The 19,646-nt window shown below is 31.5% G+C and overlaps 2 protein-coding genes across 2 annotated transcripts; both read right to left on the bottom strand.

The window, feature by feature from the left end:
• Positions 1-213: 213 nt before the first annotated feature.
• On the bottom strand, positions 214-925 carry LOC143610220 (uncharacterized). Its single transcript, XM_077084757.1, has 2 exons — positions 828-925; positions 214-772 (listed from the first exon to the last, which is right to left on the bottom strand). Exons 1-2 carry the CDS (start codon positions 923-925, stop codon positions 214-216), a joined length of 657 nt encoding a protein of 218 aa, XP_076940872.1.
• A 16,801-nt stretch (positions 926-17,726) lies between these two features.
• Positions 17,727-18,098, bottom strand: LOC143610206 (small ribosomal subunit protein eS28x). Its single transcript, XM_077084746.1, has one exon. The coding sequence runs from the start codon at positions 18,063-18,065 to the stop codon at positions 17,868-17,870; it is 198 nt and encodes a 65-aa protein (XP_076940861.1). The 5' UTR covers positions 18,066-18,098; the 3' UTR covers positions 17,727-17,867.
• Between the last annotated feature and the right edge of the window lie 1,548 nt (positions 18,099-19,646).

Raw genomic sequence — 19,646 nt, 5'->3', positions numbered from 1 at the left:
TGAGTCATATGGGATGAAAGCCGTCATGTTTTGAAGTAATTCCGCGTTAAGTTACTTGTATACTTTTGTGATTACAACCAAACCTCAGACTTAGAAGTTGAATGAATAATTTGCTATATCATGTTTTCTATTTGGATTATGTTTGGTATGAACAATATGTTGGTTTATTTTAATATGAGTTTTTACATTTAATACCATGTGCATGATTTCAATCTACGCACGCCCCGGCGTTTCCGCCTTACGCCGGGGGGTGTGACAGTGTAACATCAAATGCAAATAAAAAACAAATTCAAATGAGCTCAAGAAGCCTAACATGTTGATTGCTTGATTTTGGGTAGAAGGGTTAGTGCACTCCTCTTTAACATGCTCAACGACTCTCATGATAGAAGGAAACATATCAACCAAACGTAAAAGTCTTTTGTAATGAGAATTCCATCTTGTGTCACCGGGTCGTATAAAAGAAAGCTCTTGGTTTAATCCAATCCCTGTTTCAAGTATGCCACTACCAATTTCTTTTTCTACTCTCTCTTTTTCATTTTCACGAAGAATATCTGTTCGTTTACAAGAAACGGAAACCATATTCATCAAAATGCTTATGTTATCGAGGAAGTTCACGACACCTAAATGTTTTTTTGCAACCGTCACAACTACTAACTGAAGCTGGTGAGCAAAACAATGTACATAATATGCTGATTCATTTTCTTCTAAGATCTTTGCTTTTAAACCATTGAACTGGCCACGCATATTGTTTGCTCCATCGTATCCTTGACCTCTTAACATTTTAAAACTTAATCCATATTTAGCAAAAAAAAGTGTCAATAGCATACTTGAGGGCCGAAGAAGATGTCTCCATTACATGAACAAGACCAACAAAACTCTCTTTAACAAGTCCACGTTTATCAACATATTGCAAAACAATTGTCATTTATTCCTTTTTTTGACACATCACTAGACTCGTCAACTAGCAAAGCAAACATATCATCACCAATGCCTTTGAAAATAGAATTTAGAATTTCTTCCTCAAAACAATTAGCAACATCTTTCTGAATACTTGGAGATAAATACTGATTATTACCTGCAGCTTTTGGTAATTTACGAAGTTCCTCATTATGCTTATAAATTAGTTCCCATATTTCTAAGAAGTTTCCTTTGCAAAGAGACGTTTTTACTTTCATCATGACCATGGAAGGATAACGCATTTTTCAAACATAATCTGCGATCATCTATGGTAGCATCTAGCCGAAGTCGATTTGCTCTCTTCATAATAGGGGTGTTCTTCGGGTTCGTTTTTCGGGTTTCGGGTTTTTCGGGTCGGGTTCTTCGAGTTTCAAAGTTTTAAATCTTGACCCGAAACCTAACCCAAATCTCTCACGGGTTTTTCGGGTTCAGGTAATTCGGGTTCGGTTTTTTCGGGTTGAGTTAATCGGGTTTCGAGTATCCTAAAAAACAAACAAACAAAAGAAAAAAAAAATTAAAAACTACAATGCTAAAATTAAAACAAAATATTCTTCTTTGCTTATAACACAAATAATCAAATAACAAACCAAAATAACTTGATAAAACAATTCAAAAGAAGAGTAAAACTAACTCGAGCCTTAATCATATTCAATCGGGCGTGATTTGGTTGTTCGATTTCGGTTGCTATTAGTAATGAACGGAAAACATAAATTAATAATAAACAATCGATCCATAATAGTTAGAATGACAACAGTCGATTAAAGCTAGATTATGATAACTTTAGTGGCTAAAACTTAACTTATTATATATAAAAATATATTTAATTTTGAAACTAGAAGTTTATTCGGGTTGACCCGAAACTTATAAATCAAACCCGATAACCAACCCAAAATTACTTCGGTTTGGGTTCGGGTTAGTCTTTTCTCGGGTTCGGGTTTTTCGGGTCGAGTTAGTTTAGGTTCGGGTTTTTCGGGTCGGCTTTCGGGTAAAAGTGACAGCCCTACTTCATAATATCATCTTGCTTATGAAAAATGGTGGCGATAGACTGCTTTTGATTTAGTAGATCTTCACATCTTTTAAGTGCTTTATTGTGAGCACTACCAACACCACCCTCATGTGAACTTAGTCTTTCCGGTTTATTCCAAGAATTAAATCCTTCTTTTGAAAATACATTACGCCCACCTTGGTTTCCAACATGATCAGCAAATAAGTAACAACACAAACAAAATACTTTGTTTGCTTTTACACTATACTCTAACCAATTACCATACTTATCAAACCAAGTGAGACTGAAATGCTGCTCTTTACTTCCCATCTTTCTTTTTGGAAACTTATGACCACGTGGTTGGCAAGGTCTATTAATCCAATACTTTCTCCGTATCTCATCTCTTTGATTTGGGTGGTAATCCAAAATTCTTTTCCTATCGGCGGGATCCCAAGGAAGATTATCTAGATCAACTAAACTAGGTCCAGAGATTGGTTTATAAAAACTTTCCATAACACCTATAAGATCAATTCTCACAATATTCAAGCAAGTGACAAACAAAATAAATAAAGAATACAAACCTTTAAGTTCTAAACTCTAATAGCAAATGGAACCTTTAAGTTCTATATTCAAGAAGAGATCGGTCTTATATTTTAGTATTACACTTATATTATAACCACAATCGTACAATAAATGGAAACAAAAAATGCAACAGTGAACACAAATATGATTTATGATATCATATTATGAACAATTGAACATCAACTCATATGTAAATAATCGCAGATAAATAAAGAATCATACGAATCTGATTTGATTGGAACTTGGATGGTTGCTTACTAGTTACTAGCTTGAAACTCGAGCAGTTGCATTGCCGTCTTCTTTGTTTTATTATTAAGATTTTTATATATTAGGGATTTCACTTTCATTAACATAAGGAGTGCTGGGCTTATTTCCATTTTATTGGGCTGGGCTTTTTGTTAAGTTAGAAGTTACAACTTATGGAATGTTTGTGGGGGGAAACTAGAAAAACGTAAGGGGAGAAAATATTATTTAACCAAAACATACCCTATAAAATATAATACGTTATGTACATCATGAAAATTTGAGTGGGGACCTTACCCCTTGCCACCAACATGCATCCGCCACTGATATTGTGTTATATTACTCATTGTATTATATTTTGCTCGTCATTGTATTGTATTTTGCGATCTATTGTGTCTTTTTTATTTATCATCATGTTTTTTGTTTATTTTCGTCATTGTATTTTTTTCCTCGATATTTTGTCTTTTTTTTTTATCGAGAAAGAACTAGGGGGGGGGGGGTGATTTAGTGCTTTTACTTTATTCATTTTTTATTTATATTTTTGAGTTATGATTTTTTTATTATTTAAAAAAAAATTAAATAGGTTTTTTAAGACCACAAATCCTTCTTGTATTACTCAGTTTTGTCTTATTTTATATTTTAGCATTTTCCTTTAAGCTAGAGGTAAACATTTTTTTTTGGTAAAGATAAAAATTTGTTATAAAATAATTTACAGAATCTCGTCAATAAAATGCTAAACAAGGTGATCAAGTAAATTTTAACTTATACAACAAGCTATTAATTTCAGAAGAGACAAATAGATAATTAGTCAATGGTTTTTTTGATTTTACCTTATACCAATGGGGCTTATGTTCTATTCAGAAAATAAAATTATATCTTCATTCATACCTTAGCTTTATTAATATCTGGTTTTTTGAATGATGAACAAAGGTTCGCAGTGGCAAACGACCATCCATGCCCGATTCATAGATAGCGTTGGTGAGCCAGCCATCACTGCCCATTATAGTAAAACTTTTGGCTCGTACACAACATTCTTGTTATGAATGAAGCTCAAATCGGCGATCTTTCATATAAAAAATCACTAAGATACCGCTGATAATTATTTGGTTGCTAGTTAAAGAAGAAAAGGGAAAAGAAAAAAGCGATGCTTTCTTTAATCATCACTTTCACAATATTTCAAAACCTACCCACACCGTCTTATAAACGTTACTAAAAGTAATTTAACATCTAATGATGCTCTTATACATTTATATAGAATAGAATTCGTAACATTTTTCAAATTATTGATGCAAATGGTTATATGCTTTTATCTTGAACAAATCTATTTTATTCTTGCAATAGGAAAAGAGACCTATTAGTTATGAAACATGATCTATGTTGGAAGTTAGATATGGAATTAATGTTGTTGGTTAATAATTGTATGGTTGATTATCACAAGTGTTCGCATATCACCCACATCCATAGTGGCCCTATCATTTTCAATTTAACCCTCAATTCACGCCGAAATTTTATTTTATTCATAAAATATAAAAAAAATTCACAACAATAATGCATGGAATGATTTTACAATTGCATCCTCTTATTTTCTATGCACTAATGATTCTTTAAATAAAATAATAAAATATAATGTATTTCTAACTATATTATCAAAACAATTCCTTCAACTCGTTAAAAATAATTTTAAGTTTCTAAAATTGATATTAACGGTATCTATCTTCTCAATTAAAAAATTGATTTCTTTCATCAACTAAAAGTCTATTTACTCACATAATTATTTGGTCAATTTTTAATGTTCAAAATTTTCATCAACTAAAATTCTAGATGTGCTAGTAATTTGTCTTTATTATATTACTAGTTTTAGAGCTCGTGTCATGCAAGGAATAATAAAAATTATAAAATTATAAGTAAAACAAATAATTACATAGCGTATATAAAAAAAATGTATTACATCTATGCTTGTATCTATACAATGTGTATATAAATTGATTTCATTTATAAAACAAAATGATTTTTTTAAATGAACTTAATAAAAAAATGTCCGTGCAAAAACGTACCCGAGAATGTTTCTTTCTATTGAAAAATTCATTCTCGGTGTTATATATGTATAATTGAAAGAATTTTGGTTATGAACTAATTTCGGAAATAAAATTTCTCATACGATAGTAGTTCTAACCACTCAGCCTAAATTCAAAAGGAGTGTTACCTTTATTGATATATTTATCAATTTACCACCCATCAAAGGAAATTAGAACATTAAATTGTAACAATGGATGTTCTTCAAGAACTATGTTTTTTTGAGCTACACCATGAAAAAATATTTTGATAAGTTTCAGGGGGCTTCTCGACTTTGTCATAATGACAACATAAAAAACATGTTAACCCATTCAATTTTGTGAATATTTTGTTTCATTTGAGCATAGTTTAGCATGTCATGCTTCCCATACAATGTTCTAATCACCATTGAAAGAAAAATTAATGTTGACATAAATATTTCAAATTTGATAAAAGTTAAGCATTGATATGTATGGGGGTGACATGTCGAAAGTGTTCGCAATGTTTTCTTAAATTTTAATAGTTGAGGGGAAAATAGTCAGTTTGCCAAATCTCGAACCTTTTGATTATTTCAAAAAATGCCCTTAAAAATAAATTTGAAACCCAGCTTTCATACTTTTGACATAATAAAATCAATACTTTGAACCCATAACAAATTTGACGATAAATCTATTTTGCATTCTCAAACTTTTAAACATACTCAAAATTTTCATTTTTTACCCTAACAAATTTTGACCAAAATGTAGTTAACTTGTACCAAACAATCTATTTACCAACTTTTGACCCATAAAATCAAATTTAAGTTACACTAAAAAACCCGAAACAATTTTCATTTGAGAAACATTATTTGTTGTTGATTTTTGGAATTCACCAAGTATTTGAATATATAGTAAAATAATATGTTAATATTTATATTTATAAAAATATATAGATATTATATAAATATAGTGTAAAAGGAAAGTGAATAATTATTGATTTATTACTTATATTAGGGTATATTAGTTTTGGAGGGAAACAATTATAAGAATTAACCAAAACATGACAAATGTCCATATTTATTTTACTTTATTAGAATAGGTAGATTAATGTTCAAAGTTTTCATCAACTAAAATTCTAGATGTGCTAGTAATTTGTCTTTATTATATTATTATAATAATACAAGGATAATTAAAATGGAGTACTAAGACTATCCACTATGATTACCAGTTATCATAACCGGTTGCAAGGTGACACAAAAAGATAAAAAAAAACATTTTAATTAAAAAATTAGAAATTCTTTTTGTCCACAACCGGTTGCAACCTAGGTTGTTCCAACAACCTAAGTTTGCAACCAAACTTTTATATATAACTTGGTTTCTTCATGAAAAGTATAACTTTTAACCTTTTTAAAAAAATGCAACGACACGGTTTTATTAATAAAAAATATTTAACATTTTGATATAAATTTTATAAAAAATGAAGCATTTTTATTTAATAAAATATTGGTTTAAGTTGGGTTGTGACAGTGAGTAAAATATTAGATTGGGTTGGGTTGTATAAGTGGAAGAGAGGAAAAATAGTTTTTTAATAAATGATTTGGTTGGGTTGGGTTGGGTTGGGTTGGGATAGTGGATAGTCAAGTTTCAAATCTTAATTTAAAAGTGTTATATTTTCTTTTCAAATTTAAAAAGTAACAAACTAATAAGTAGTTATTAACTCAAATGTTTATCTCTTCTCTACTATATATAAAGAACCAGCCAAGGACCTCTTAAATTATAAGAGATACAAATTATGATCCATAAAACGACAACACATAATGCATGTTTTTTATAAAATTTAAGGACAATTATGTCTTTTCATTACCAAGTCTACATAAACTTACATTTCTTTCAAAATATGGTTACAAGATTTCCCCCTTAACTTTATTCATCATTTGTAAATTTAAGAAAAAATTACAATATGCCCCTTCATCTTTACTTATATATTTGACAAGTTTATTTAAAATTCTTTTTCCTTCTATATTTTTTAATATATTTTGTTTTAAACAATGTCGAGCTTACCACTATGACGCACGTATTTTTATCGTCGTTTTGATATAAACTTGACTTAATATCAACGTGTGGATAGTAATGTACAACTTATTAATGCATAAATGTACAAGTTATTTGAGAATGAATACTTCTATGAAATTTATGCAATGTAGTTATTTTAATTTTTGACTAGTCCTTGAGTCTTCACTAGTACTAATTCATATACATACATATAAATACACATACGCATCCTCATAATTTCATATCAACTCATTCCTATAACTCACCTGTCATCTTACACATTTCCATTGTTGGTCCTCATAGAATGTCTTTCCTAAGAATCATCGTTGTAATCAACGTCATTCACCTGTTTCCCGTAATTGCCATTCGACTACTAGAATCACTAAGGAGTGCTGCTGTATTCCGTTAACCAAACGACCACCAGTCTCGACAAAACTAATATACCTTGAACAAGAAATCTTACACTAACTTATATCAGTTAAAATATTATTTAAATTATACTTTCTTAATTATATCCATATCCTCGAACTATAAAATTCTAAGTACATTTAAATCATTATCCTCAACTTTAAACTATAAATATTTTATCATCTCTTGATGTCTTCAATATCATGATGGTTTTCACAACTTATTTTTCACTTTATAAATCTTTATTAATAAAATTCAATTATTGTAAATTTTATTATTATTAAACTAAATTATGTATTCCCTAAATTTAATTTTCATTTTTAAATTAAAAAATTTTCCATTAATTAATTTAACTTTTATTATTAATTGACTTTTTGATTGAACCTTCATCGTAAATATTTCAACTCCCTACTTTGATTTTTTTTTTTAATTTTGAACGTTTTAAATGATAAATTCGTAGTTGTAAGAATAGTCATGGTGGTTCATGCATTTCTAGCATCGTATTTATCCCAATTTATTATATGCTTCACTTTAATTTAGAATTTTTTATTTACCCAAATTTCCATTATTGATAATTCAAATTACTTACTTCCTAATATTTATAACGATTTTATGAAAAAGGAAAAATCCATGAATTCCCAATTTAATCTAATTACCTACTTTATATTTTATCTAATTTTAAAGGTTTAGTTGGAATAGGACTATCTCGGTGGTTTGGGAATATCCGTTTCTCAATTTAATCTAATAACGATTTATTCAAATAAGTATATTTTCGCATTTTCATTAATAAATTAAATTATTAACTACTAATTTTTATGATATTTTAGAATATCTTAATTGAATTAATCTCATCCCAAATTCACAATTTGAAAACATATAAACTTTACATTAACTTCCCTTTAATCTCATAAGTTCTTAAACTAACTAAACTCGACTCACCAAAATCTTCAGCTTAACTTATACTCTCGGTCTTAAGAATTTCGTCCTAATGAATATGAACTTTAAAGATTTCGCATATTATTAACTATCTTAAGAATTGTTATAAATTAAACTTTTGCGCATACCATCTCATGAATAAAATTCCTTTATTTATCACGATTAGCTTCATATTCTATTCTTAACTTATCCTCGATCGTCATAATTCATTTCAAACGTCTGCTCCAAGATCTTCATTTCACTCTCCAAAATTTGTAATTTTCCTAATCAAAAGATATAATAGAAATCACATGGTTTTATTAATCAAATTCGAACACTAAATAAGAATCTCTGGAATTTATATTCAAAGTTGTACTTTTAAAAGCAAAAGAAATTTTAGAAATTACACGGTTTTATCAATTCAACTTGAACAAGTATTAATTAACTTTTAAAGTATATTTAACAATTATTATCAAACAATTGTTTTCTCTTAAAAATTTTATTTTCAATGTTTTATAACCCACATGATGGAACTGATTGTGCGGACCATCCGACGATAAGAGTAATTATGGATGCATACATGATTATCCGAGTCCTCGCATGGAAATCATAATACGTACAATTATGTGTCATGATTTAGAACCTAAGGTAGCTTGGGTAATGGTACGAATGATGAGATGATAAGGACATGGTGGATACGCCGCTGGTACATCCTATATATAAGTGCCCTTATCGGATTGTCATTTGGAGTGTTGCTTCGGTTATTAGAAGTTCTATGTTATGATATTTTCATTAAAAATTTAATTCTTTTCAAAACGATTATGTTTTAGTTTTCCTTAATTTCGGGACGAAATTCCCTAAAGTAGGGGAGACTGTAACATTTCGGATTTTTCGTATTTGTTTAAACCGATTCAAGAATGTAATTATGATCTTTTGAACTATTTAAAACTTGTATTTATTGATATTTAACTTGGTTTAACTTATTTTATAATTTCATAACTTTCATTTATGCCAAATAGTTCTTAAAAACCCTTAAAATCAGTTAAAACGGCTAAAAATCGCATTTATAAAAGTACAGGGACTATTTCTGACCCAAATCTTGAAACATATGCCCCAAGATAAGTTATATAATATTATAACATGTCTATTTTCTTACCTTAAATATTAAAAACGAATTTTTATTATTAATTGGTTCGATTTTGTTATTAATTGATTATTTTGTTTCCTAATTCGTTTTTAGCATGCAAATCACTTGTTTTAGGCATAAATCGGGTGAATTAAGCTCCAAGAAAACTAATAAAACTAAAATACATGTCCATATACATAACCCCTTGATCAAGAACGAAATTTACAGCTTATAACATTGATTTAATCATTAAAGGCCCATTCAGTTCTTAACATATCATTATTGTCATATTTAGATCGACTTAGTGTATTCTATATAAACATATCATTATTTCTCTACCACAAATCATCCCTAAACCCTAAAACACTACTCTCAGCCGTCACCCTCCTCTGACCCTCCTCAAACTCTTCGGTTTTTACTTATTGGTTGAAGATACGTTCATAACCGGTTGACTTTGCATACGTATGGACCTTTGACTCATCGTTTATGTTGATTCTTTCACTTTCCGGGTAAGTTGTAAACATAGAAATCATTCATATATATTCCCTAGTCAATAACCTTCAATCAATTTTGGTGGTTGAAGGGTGTTGACTGGTCAAATCGTTTAAAACTCGTTAAAGGACAAGATAGTCAACTAGTTTAACTTAAAGTTTTCTCATACTTCTGATCGGATTCAACATTCGATCCAGAAGACTTTTATTCTCGTAACGAAATTTTAAGGCTACTGACCAAAATCCGACTTCCAACTTGCTGTTTGGATTCTGGTCAGTACCAACTCGCTTAAACGTTTAATTCAACATAACTAGAGTTCTACTCATCCGTTTGGATTGATTCCAGCGGCATTAAGTTTGTTTTTATTTATAGTTTCATATCACAAAGTTTCAGGTTCTGATCAGTTATCTTGTTTGACGCGTATTGGACGACTCGCTTATCCGTTGACTCGTTTATTCTTAGTTATACTCACTTGCCTTTAAACTTAGGTGAGTTTTATCATTCCCCTATTTTACTCGATTTTCATAAACGTTTTGGGGACATATGCGTATATAATACTATACATACATATCTATATATACATACATATCAAAAATAGCAAACGTGTAATTGTGTGTGATTAATCAAATCTACTTGTTATGTGCTTATGTGTTATTGTATTCATTCGTTTGACATATCCCCTTGGAGAGGGTTCTCATTCTATTGACCGCCGCCCGATTCGCTTGGCAACGGTCTTATTCTATTTATTTGCTCATTGTTGATTTATAGGCGCCCGATTCGCTTGGCAATGGTTTAATCGACAATCTATTTGCTTATGGTTTGATTTCATTACCTCATTTATTACGTTTTGCTAATTTATTATATTAACATTATTTTTTGTGTTAAAACTTGGTGATAAAGTCACTCAACATGTTTGTTGACAAAACTCCATTTTCTACGTATATGCAGGTTGCCTGAGCTGAAGGATGGACACTTAAAAAGACCTTAGGGTTATATTAAAGACAAGCTTGAATTTAAATGATTGTATTTATTTATTTGAATTGTTTTGTTGTATTTGATTATTGTGTGCATTATTTGAACAAAATAATTAATTAGATATTGTCATTTATATTATGATAGTATATTCGAGCTGTGAGCAATCGGATCACGCCCCGGCATTTCCTCCTTAGGTTGGGGTGTGACAATTACAATGCCAAATTGTGTATATTTATATCGACTTCGGGCTTCTATAAATGACGATTACATTGAGTCGCCTACTTTGTTGTTGATAATATATCATATGTATTGTTTATATGCATGATGCATCATAAAACTTTATAGCTAACTTTAAAAAGTCAAACTGAATTTTTATGACATATATGTTAAAGATTTGATTCTGGTTATTTGCATCTGGGACTAATTTATTTTTAGGATGAGCCAAGTTTTCATCTATTCGGTTTTATGATGTGCACTGCTACAAGAGCTCTTAAAAATAGTTCAGGGAAATTTGCTATCTACTGAAGTGTATATAAATTATAGTTATTCATTTCAATCTTCACCTTATTTTAAATACTTAATATATAAAATATGTTTTTTGAAGGGAAAGGTTGAATTCTATGGATCTTCTTATGTAGATCCTTCTATTGTTGGTGTACTTTTGCATACTGCAACATTATACATGGAAGAAAATGGTGTTGGCATAACAATTGTATTTGCAAGACATATTTTGGGTGTCTGGTTATTGCTTTTCAGTTCTGCGCTGCGGATTTTGTCATTTGACTAAATTTTTTGGTCACTAAACACACCAGCGCCCTTACTCTTCATGAGCGTTTTGTTTACCATTTTGTGTCCAAAGCCTTTAGGTTGAGGACTGTGAAGCTTCACATTGTAACAACCATATGAAGTTATGAACTGTTTACTCCATTTGAAGACATAGTGTGCACTCAATATGGCCGTGTATTTGGTACGACTGTTCTTATCTTAAGCCTATTCAAAAGTTTCGGTTTTAATTTGTTAGAATTTAACTGTTTTCATCGTATCCGTTTAGCTTATCAATGAATTTTATGATGTAGGCACATAATTTCCAACATACAGAAGAATGGGAAGCTTCCCGTTTATGGAATTCTTCTCAAACAATCTAATTCTACTAACGTTTCACAAGAACTCTGGAGGTATGTTTAATCATATAAAAATTTCACATCCTGTTAATAGGATTTTGATAAGGATCTACTTCCATCTATTTTGGATGATTTCATGTTTGTTTAAAATTCAATTAAAAATTAACGCGCGTATATATTTTTTAAATCTTTTAGATTGCTTTTTGCCCAAAGTTTCTTACTTCTCGGGTAGAAAAAGAAAGACGTGCCATATTATGAGAGCTGATGAACACTATTGAGAACCGTGTTGGTTGGCAGGTGCATCAATTTATTTATCTATTTTTTTAATGTTTTTTTTTCTTTAGCTTATGATAATTTGAAAATAATGCATGTATTTTATGTTTGACAGACAAGTAACTTGTGTTTTTAATGAGCTGCATGTTTTTTCTTGGGCCAGTTAGATATGAATTCCAGTTATAAACGTTATCGTCAGGTTAGAATTTTTATTAGACATACACCTGAATTGTGTTTTTTAAGTATGTTTTTGTAGTAACAAGAATATGAATTTGTCATCAATCATCATTTAATTGTTGAAAAGGACTGTAAAAACTAAAAAGTAAAGAATATTTAGCTTAAACATTTTTTTTGGGTTGTTTTGGTTTTGTTTGGGTAGGGTTTTGTCTGGCCTGGTAGCAACTTGAAGCTTGGGTTTGTGGGTTTTAGAAAGGCCTGACTTTAACATTAATATATGGGCCTGGGAAGCTTGTATTAGAGGAGTAAAAAAAACCGGTTTGGGACCAATTTTAGGCAAACCGAACTGAACCGGTTTGGTTTTAAATCGGTTTCATCCAAACTGGTTCCCAAACCGCCGGTTTCAAGACCGGTTCCCCTTAAGATCTTCCAAACCGGTTTTAAAACCGAACCGTTTTGAGAAAAACCGGTTTATAAACCGGACTGAACCGAAGTGACCAGGTCGGCCTATCTTGCTTCTAAACCGGTTTATAAACCAAACCGGTTTTGACCAGCCGTTGACCAAACCGGTTTGGTTTATAAACCGGTTCGGTTTAGGTTTAAAACTGATTTTGTACACCTCTAAGCTTGTATGTGCTAAGACTAAGTTTATTGGTGACCTATTAGGAGGTCATGATACTATTTAAGGAATAAATAAAAAGATTAAATCCTTTTCACCCCATAACCCTGGTTGCAACCCTAACCTAGGTCACAACCCACTTTTTAATTAAATATTCTTTTGTTTCTTTTCTTTCAAACAATTTGTTTTTTATATAATTTGAGTTCTATTTAATAATTTATATTATTTGACTTATTTCAAAAACTTAAAAAAATAGTCTTGTTTAGTTTATTTTTATGAATATATCGATATCAATTTTATTAAAAACAGAGCACTTTTAAAAATATGTATTTTTTTGAATATTATTATATATAAAATTTTGGTTTTTTAATAGTTGTAAAAATTCAAGGTTTTTTTTTAATAGAATTATGATATTATCTTTTTTTAATGATTTTTATACTTAATATAATATTGTTTGAAAAAATAAATATTTTTATTAATTTTACTAAATTTTATAGAATAAATTAAAAGCTAATAAGATATATGTATTAAAATAATTGGTTTGGGTACTTAGGTTGTGAATAAAAATGAAAAGTTAGGTAGAGTTGGGTTGTGTAGATGGAAGATAGAGAAATTAATTTTTTATTAAAATGTTGAGTTAGGTTGGATTGTGAATAAAAATAGTCTTAAAAGACTTTTAGTAAACTAAAGCTGAGTTTGAATAGGTTTTGTACACCACCATATGTGCTTTGTTGCTGGTTTTTATTCACTGTGTATTTATGGATCTATAATATGAGTTTTTGTTTTTATAACTTATCTAGGTAGTTAACAAAAATTGGAAGTAAAATGTCGATTTGCAGTGATTCTATTTATTTGAATAAATGTATTATTGAGACATTTATTTAATAAAAAGAGGGTGCATAAAGATGGAAACACTTCAGACGGGCAGGGGCGGACCCACATAGGTCCGATCGGGGTCCCGGGACACCGATGTTTTTTAAAAATTACTTAGAGACAATATTAAATTTTGTAAGGACTCCATAAAAATTAATACTTGGAACCCATACTATTATGATTGAACTGGTACAGTGGAAAGTCCCTTATTTTACTTGTGAGAGGTTGTAGGTTCAAGCCCCACCATACTCCTTTTTTTGTTGTTTTTTTAATATCCTAGTCTTAGTTATTCAGTTAGGGTATTTGTGCTTTTTGTTAGTTTCTCTCATATAGTCATTATCACCATGCAACATATATAATGTTAACATGGATTTTGCATATTCTTTTATTATTTACCTTGTGTATGTATATTATAATTAATCATTTATTTGTGTTAGAGTTATTTTTTCATGTTTTGGTCAATTATGTAAGACCATATATATAGATTACGTTCATGTTTTTCGGGTATGAATTAAAAGTGTATGTTTCATCTAGTTTCTAATGTAGATTCTTTCTACTTACTCGTTTCCAATGACACCATAGTTCCGTGTTTTATTATGTTCCTCGCCTCGACCCGACCCGAATAACGACCGACCCGAAAAAATTTGTAAACCGAAAAAATTGGGACCCCATTGACAAAAAATCCTGGGTCCGCCACTGCAGACGGGAGTAAACAACGTTTATCAAAATTTGGTTTGTCTTCAATTGTATAATTATTTTATGAGAAAACTTCATAGAATAGTAACAAACTTTCATCATGGCACCACTTATATTACTCTAACTTTATTTGTTTACTCGCAATTTTTTTTCTCAATTGGCTTATTCACAAACGCTTTTTTTTTCTCAATTAGATTATATGATGAATTACTGGTTATCTGGTTATCTTTTTGAATTGTCATTTTTTAACTAAATTAATCTAGATGACTTTAATTTATTTTTTTTTTAATTTTAACTATACCTTTAATCTTAAACGATAAAAAGTTAATTATTATACGAAATTTAAAAGCTAAACATATTTTAATAAAAAAATATTTTTAAAATAAAACTATTTTTAAAATATTTTTTGTCAGTGACGTCGACACTTGATTACGTTTGTTAGTAGTGTTTGTGGTATGACACTAATTGAAGTTATATGTATATATATATTTCTTGCAGTTCACTAAAGGAGACTGGTTTTCATATGAAAACAGATCTGGGGATTTGAGGTTAACTATTATGACAAATTTTGGCAACAATTAAAGTGTGCTTGTTTCGTGAAATTACTTCAAAAGAGTTGTAATTTCTGAAAGAAATGGAATTGAACTGTTTATAAGTGAATCTTGTAAATATAACTAGAATTGACACCTGTGTGTTGCTGTGGCGGGTGTAAAACCATTATTTACATATTCATTTCACTTGAAAACATGAAATCACCATCATCAACGCCACCGCCTTCACTCAACATCCCCTCTTCCGCGGCGAGTGACTTTCGCAAACCAGTATAAAAACCCTCGCGTTGCGGTAGGGGCGTAAACCGTGCCTAGAATCACCAATGCCACAACACCACCATTGACCACCAACACTGGAGAGGCTTATATAAAAAATAAATAAATAAAAGAAACTAAATATAGAAAACAATAACCATGTTAAAGTAAAACCGAACGAAAAGTAGACGTAAACCCGGTGAACCAAGCATGCGAAACACATAAAACATAGAGAACAATAATTTAATTAATCTAGGACCCGCAGGTTGCGGCTGAGCCGTTAAACGGGAAAAATATGTGTAAAAACGTTAAACCACACACCCAAGTTGCGACATTTTAACTAATTTTGACCAAAATATAAAACGAATAATTTGTAAAAGATGAAAGGTATACAGACCAAAGTTGAAGGTGAAAAGGTGTTGAGCTTAAATTGTAAAAGATATAAATGTATAAGGGTTAAAAAGTTAAAAAAATAAGAAATAGAAATTAAGTACAATCACTTAAACTTAAGATACAACTATCTATACAAGCTTAAGTTGCCATATAATGTGATATTTAAATGGTATATTGGTTTTTAATGATCCCAACTATTGTCTTTTGTTCACTGCTGGTCCCAACTAATAAATTGGCTACTAATGGTCTCAACTTTTAAAGTATTTGTTTCTAATGGTCCGCGACTAACAGAATCCTAATGTCGTTAGTTTTGGGTCGCCGGAAAAACGGTTTTGGCCGGAAAATTCAATTTCTTTCCCGAAAACTCAACATTTTCATCCCAAACATCTTGGTAACTTTGTATCGGACCTTTAGGAACCTTTTTATAGTAAAAGCCCCAGTTATTGAGGTCGCCAGAAACCTTAGAACCATCATCGGAATCGGTTGATGGTGCTCAAATGGTGGTAGTTGGTTAGCGGTGAGTCAATTGAAGGTGGTTGCGGTGTTCAGGTGGTGTTTTCCGGCAACAAATTTGAATTTTCCGGCCAAAAACGTTTTCCCGACGACCTAAAACTAATGGCGTTAGGATTCTGTTAGTCGCGGACCATTAGGAACAAATACTTTAAAAGTTGGGACCATCTGTAGCCAATTCATTAGTTGGGAACAGCAGTGACCAAAAGGCAATAGTTGGGACCATTAAAAACCAATATACCTATTTAAATAAATTGAAATCTTCCAAAAGAATTTGAATTTGCAAATACCCTGAATGAATAAAAAGCCATAACTAAAGCCTTACCAAACAAAAAAATGTCGCTTTTAACTTCCATGCCAAGATAGCAAGATAAGAGACATACAAGGATGGTCGCCAATCAACACTACTGACACGTCCATGTCTGTGAACTCACCTAGAAGAACGAAATACAATCAATCCTCAAAACTACCATTACTTTGGTTCGACTCGGTAAGGTTAACTTAAATCAAAGCATAACAAAATACTAGTTTTCTGGTTATAAAAGTATGGGTCTTTTTCACCGTAAGATTGTGTCGTAGGCTAACTAAAAGAGCTAGTTAAAGCGTCACTTGGGCTCAACCCATTCACTAAGGGCATCTCTAATGCAGGATCTTAACAAATCGTCACATTAGCTCAATATCAAATTCTAAACTTTATTAAAAAAAACACTTATTTTTTTCTACCATACCAAACCTTCACAAACCTCAATAAAAATTTGTTATTAATATTTATGTGAAAGAGAGGAGGGGCCATTCCCTAGGTCCTCTCCAAGTCCTTAAGTCCAAAATTCACTCACAAACCTACTCCAGTCTCCACAATGGTATCTAGTTCGCCACCTTGAAGTCCTTAAATCCAAACCTTGGGCAACGTCACTTGTTCTAACTCATTGACTAATGCATTGTGGATTAATCGGGGCTAGAGCTTTTGGCGCATGGGTTGTTGTGAGTTAACTAGCGTGATCTGCTTATGTGGAGGGTAGAGTGCCACCCCCTAACGCCTAAAGAACCCTATCAAGTTAACATCATGTCATCATCCATAACCATCTTTTATCTTCGCCAACACCACCTCAAGTCCTCAACTAACACCACTAACGCCACAAACCAGACATTAGCATGCTTAGCGTTGCCGCCTACTTTACTCCCAATTGCTGCCACTATTATCACCACCACCCAACATTATCTCATAGTCGACAACACCACAAAATAAAAACACAACTTACAAGCAATGTTGACAATTCCATTCTAGCTGAAAGTCTGAAACTAGTTTTAACAAAAAAGAAACTGCAACTTATTTTCTAAACACCATTTTTGCCCCTAACTCATTTTTCTTCAAAACCTGCCAAATTTGTGACACTTAATATTGATGTATAAAATGTTATATAACAGATATCAAGAAAACTGTATATCAATACTCTAATTTAAGATTCAAGCATAAATCATTCACCAACCAAACATACTGCAAAACTAGTCCATTCAAAATAAAACAAGTACAGCTTCAAGTAATCCCAAACCAGCTACTAAAATCAAATTGCAATGATGCGAACATCAAACATGTCTTTAAAAGCAAAACTTAAAACAGAAGGTTTACATAATAATCAACGCAACCTCCTGGCCTCCCTCTCAGACTCGAGCAAGGTAAGAACATCACCCTCTCTGACTGGTCCCTTGACATTTCTCATGATAAACCGATTCTGGTCATCCAAAAACTTCACTCTCACTTGTGTCACCTGACCTCTTGAACCAGTCCTCCCCATTACCTTAACAACGACTGCATGCTTGATTTGAGAGTCCATACTTCACTTCCTGAATCAAATTCAGATTTCAACCAACAATTATGCTAATATCCTTACAACCCGCATTCTGACACCAAATTACATTTTGTCAAATATGAAAAAAAAAAAAAAAAGTCTAAGAACAAAACGATATCAATTAATGTCCAACCACAAAAGTGTGAAAAGGGAACAGGCAAATTGGTGCAGGCGGAATACAAAGAAAAATAAATTAAAGTTCGACCGATTTGTATCAAAATGACAAACTGGCAACGTGCAATGTTGTAAAAGTCGGATTCCAAGGCCGACTAGTCGGTCCTCAAACCCCTACCTTGGAGACTTTTTCCAAGTCGGCATGGATTAGTCAAGGCGGTCAAAGTCGGTCAAAATTCGGGCTAGGCGATAAAAACTCAAGCTAGGAATTTCGTAAAAAGTCAGACAAAAAGTCGGGCTAGGCGACAAGGGTTCTCTAAAAGGCATTCAAAAGTTGCCGAGCCAGCTAGGGTACCTCGGGGGGAGTACTGAGTACTCGGACATGGTAAATATAAAGAAAATTAATTTTTGGACATTATATATTTGTCAAAACAAGCATAATTCACATCAAAAGGGTACTCGGTGTACTCCCAACTCCCTGGTCGGCTGTCTAGGGTCCACTAGCGACTTTTGCAACCTTGGCAACGTGTGTCGGATTTATCTAATAAAAATAAACATTAAGTTGTATGCACCTGGATGATCAATAGATCATATGTTTAACCCTAAAAATGAAATTTAATCATAACTTTTATTAAATTCTACAAATTATAATATGCAAGTAACCGATATTAATTAATGTCACTCCAACTTTTTACGTGTATAAATACCTAGAGTTTTAAACTAAACTACAATATAAAATCATGAAATAAACTAGTTATAAGGATAAAATACCAACAAATTATAGAAAAATTGAATTAATTTGAATAAGTATCAACATAATTACGAAAAAAAGCTAAGAATCGACGGTGATTGGTTGATAGAGGAAGTACCTTTGCGGCCGACGAATACAGATAGATAGCTGTTGAGGCTCCAAATGCAAGAAGATGAAAACCTAGAAACCAGAAAGTATATATATGGTATGGATACCTAGAAGTATGGATTGGGCCATTGGGGGTTTTTAAGTTTAGTGAAGAAATGAAAGCCCATATCACAACTAGTTTTATATCATTGGGCTTGTTTATTTGTGCACAAATCGGGTTTTTTAAATACCCGGGTTCGAGTATAGAACCGGGTTCGGGTATGACCGGGTATTAGAAAATTGGGTATTGGCAATACCAGGTTCGGGTCCGGGTATTCTCTCTAAAAACCATACCCTATGCATCGGGTTCGGGTCGGGTATCGAACCGGGCATTCTAAAACCGGGTATTTGAATACCCTGTTTTTGGGTATTGAAAAAAACCCTATTTTTGGGGTTTTTTGGGCTTTTTACGGGTTTTTTCGGGTATAGTTTAGATTTTTTTAAGCGGTTACAATTTTTAGGGGTATTTTCGGTATTTTTCGGATATAGATCGGGTATTTAAAAAACCCGGTTCCATGTATGAAACCGGTTCTGGTTTTTGGGTATTATCGGGT

This window comes from Bidens hawaiensis, unplaced genomic scaffold (genome assembly GCF_021521415.1).
Source record: "Bidens hawaiensis isolate Kalapana, Puna unplaced genomic scaffold, B.hawaiensis_p1.1 tig00024998_1, whole genome shotgun sequence".
In the NCBI taxonomy this organism is placed as follows: Eukaryota; Viridiplantae; Streptophyta; class Magnoliopsida; order Asterales; family Asteraceae; genus Bidens; species Bidens hawaiensis.
This window is presented reverse-complemented; position numbering and strand designations above follow the sequence as displayed.

Excerpts from the sequence above, each read along its gene's own strand:
- LOC143610220 (XM_077084757.1), bottom strand. The coding sequence starts at position 925 with ATGACAATTGTTTTGCAATATGTTGATAAACGTGGACTTGTTAAAGAG. Across the intron at positions 773-827 it reads ACATCTTCTTCGGCCCTCAA|AGGTCAAGGATACGATGGAG; the intron begins GTATGCTATTGA and ends TAAAATGTTAAG.
- LOC143610206 (XM_077084746.1), bottom strand. The coding sequence starts at position 18,065 with ATGGACTCTCAAATCAAGCATGCAGTCGTTGTTAAGGTAATGGGGAGG.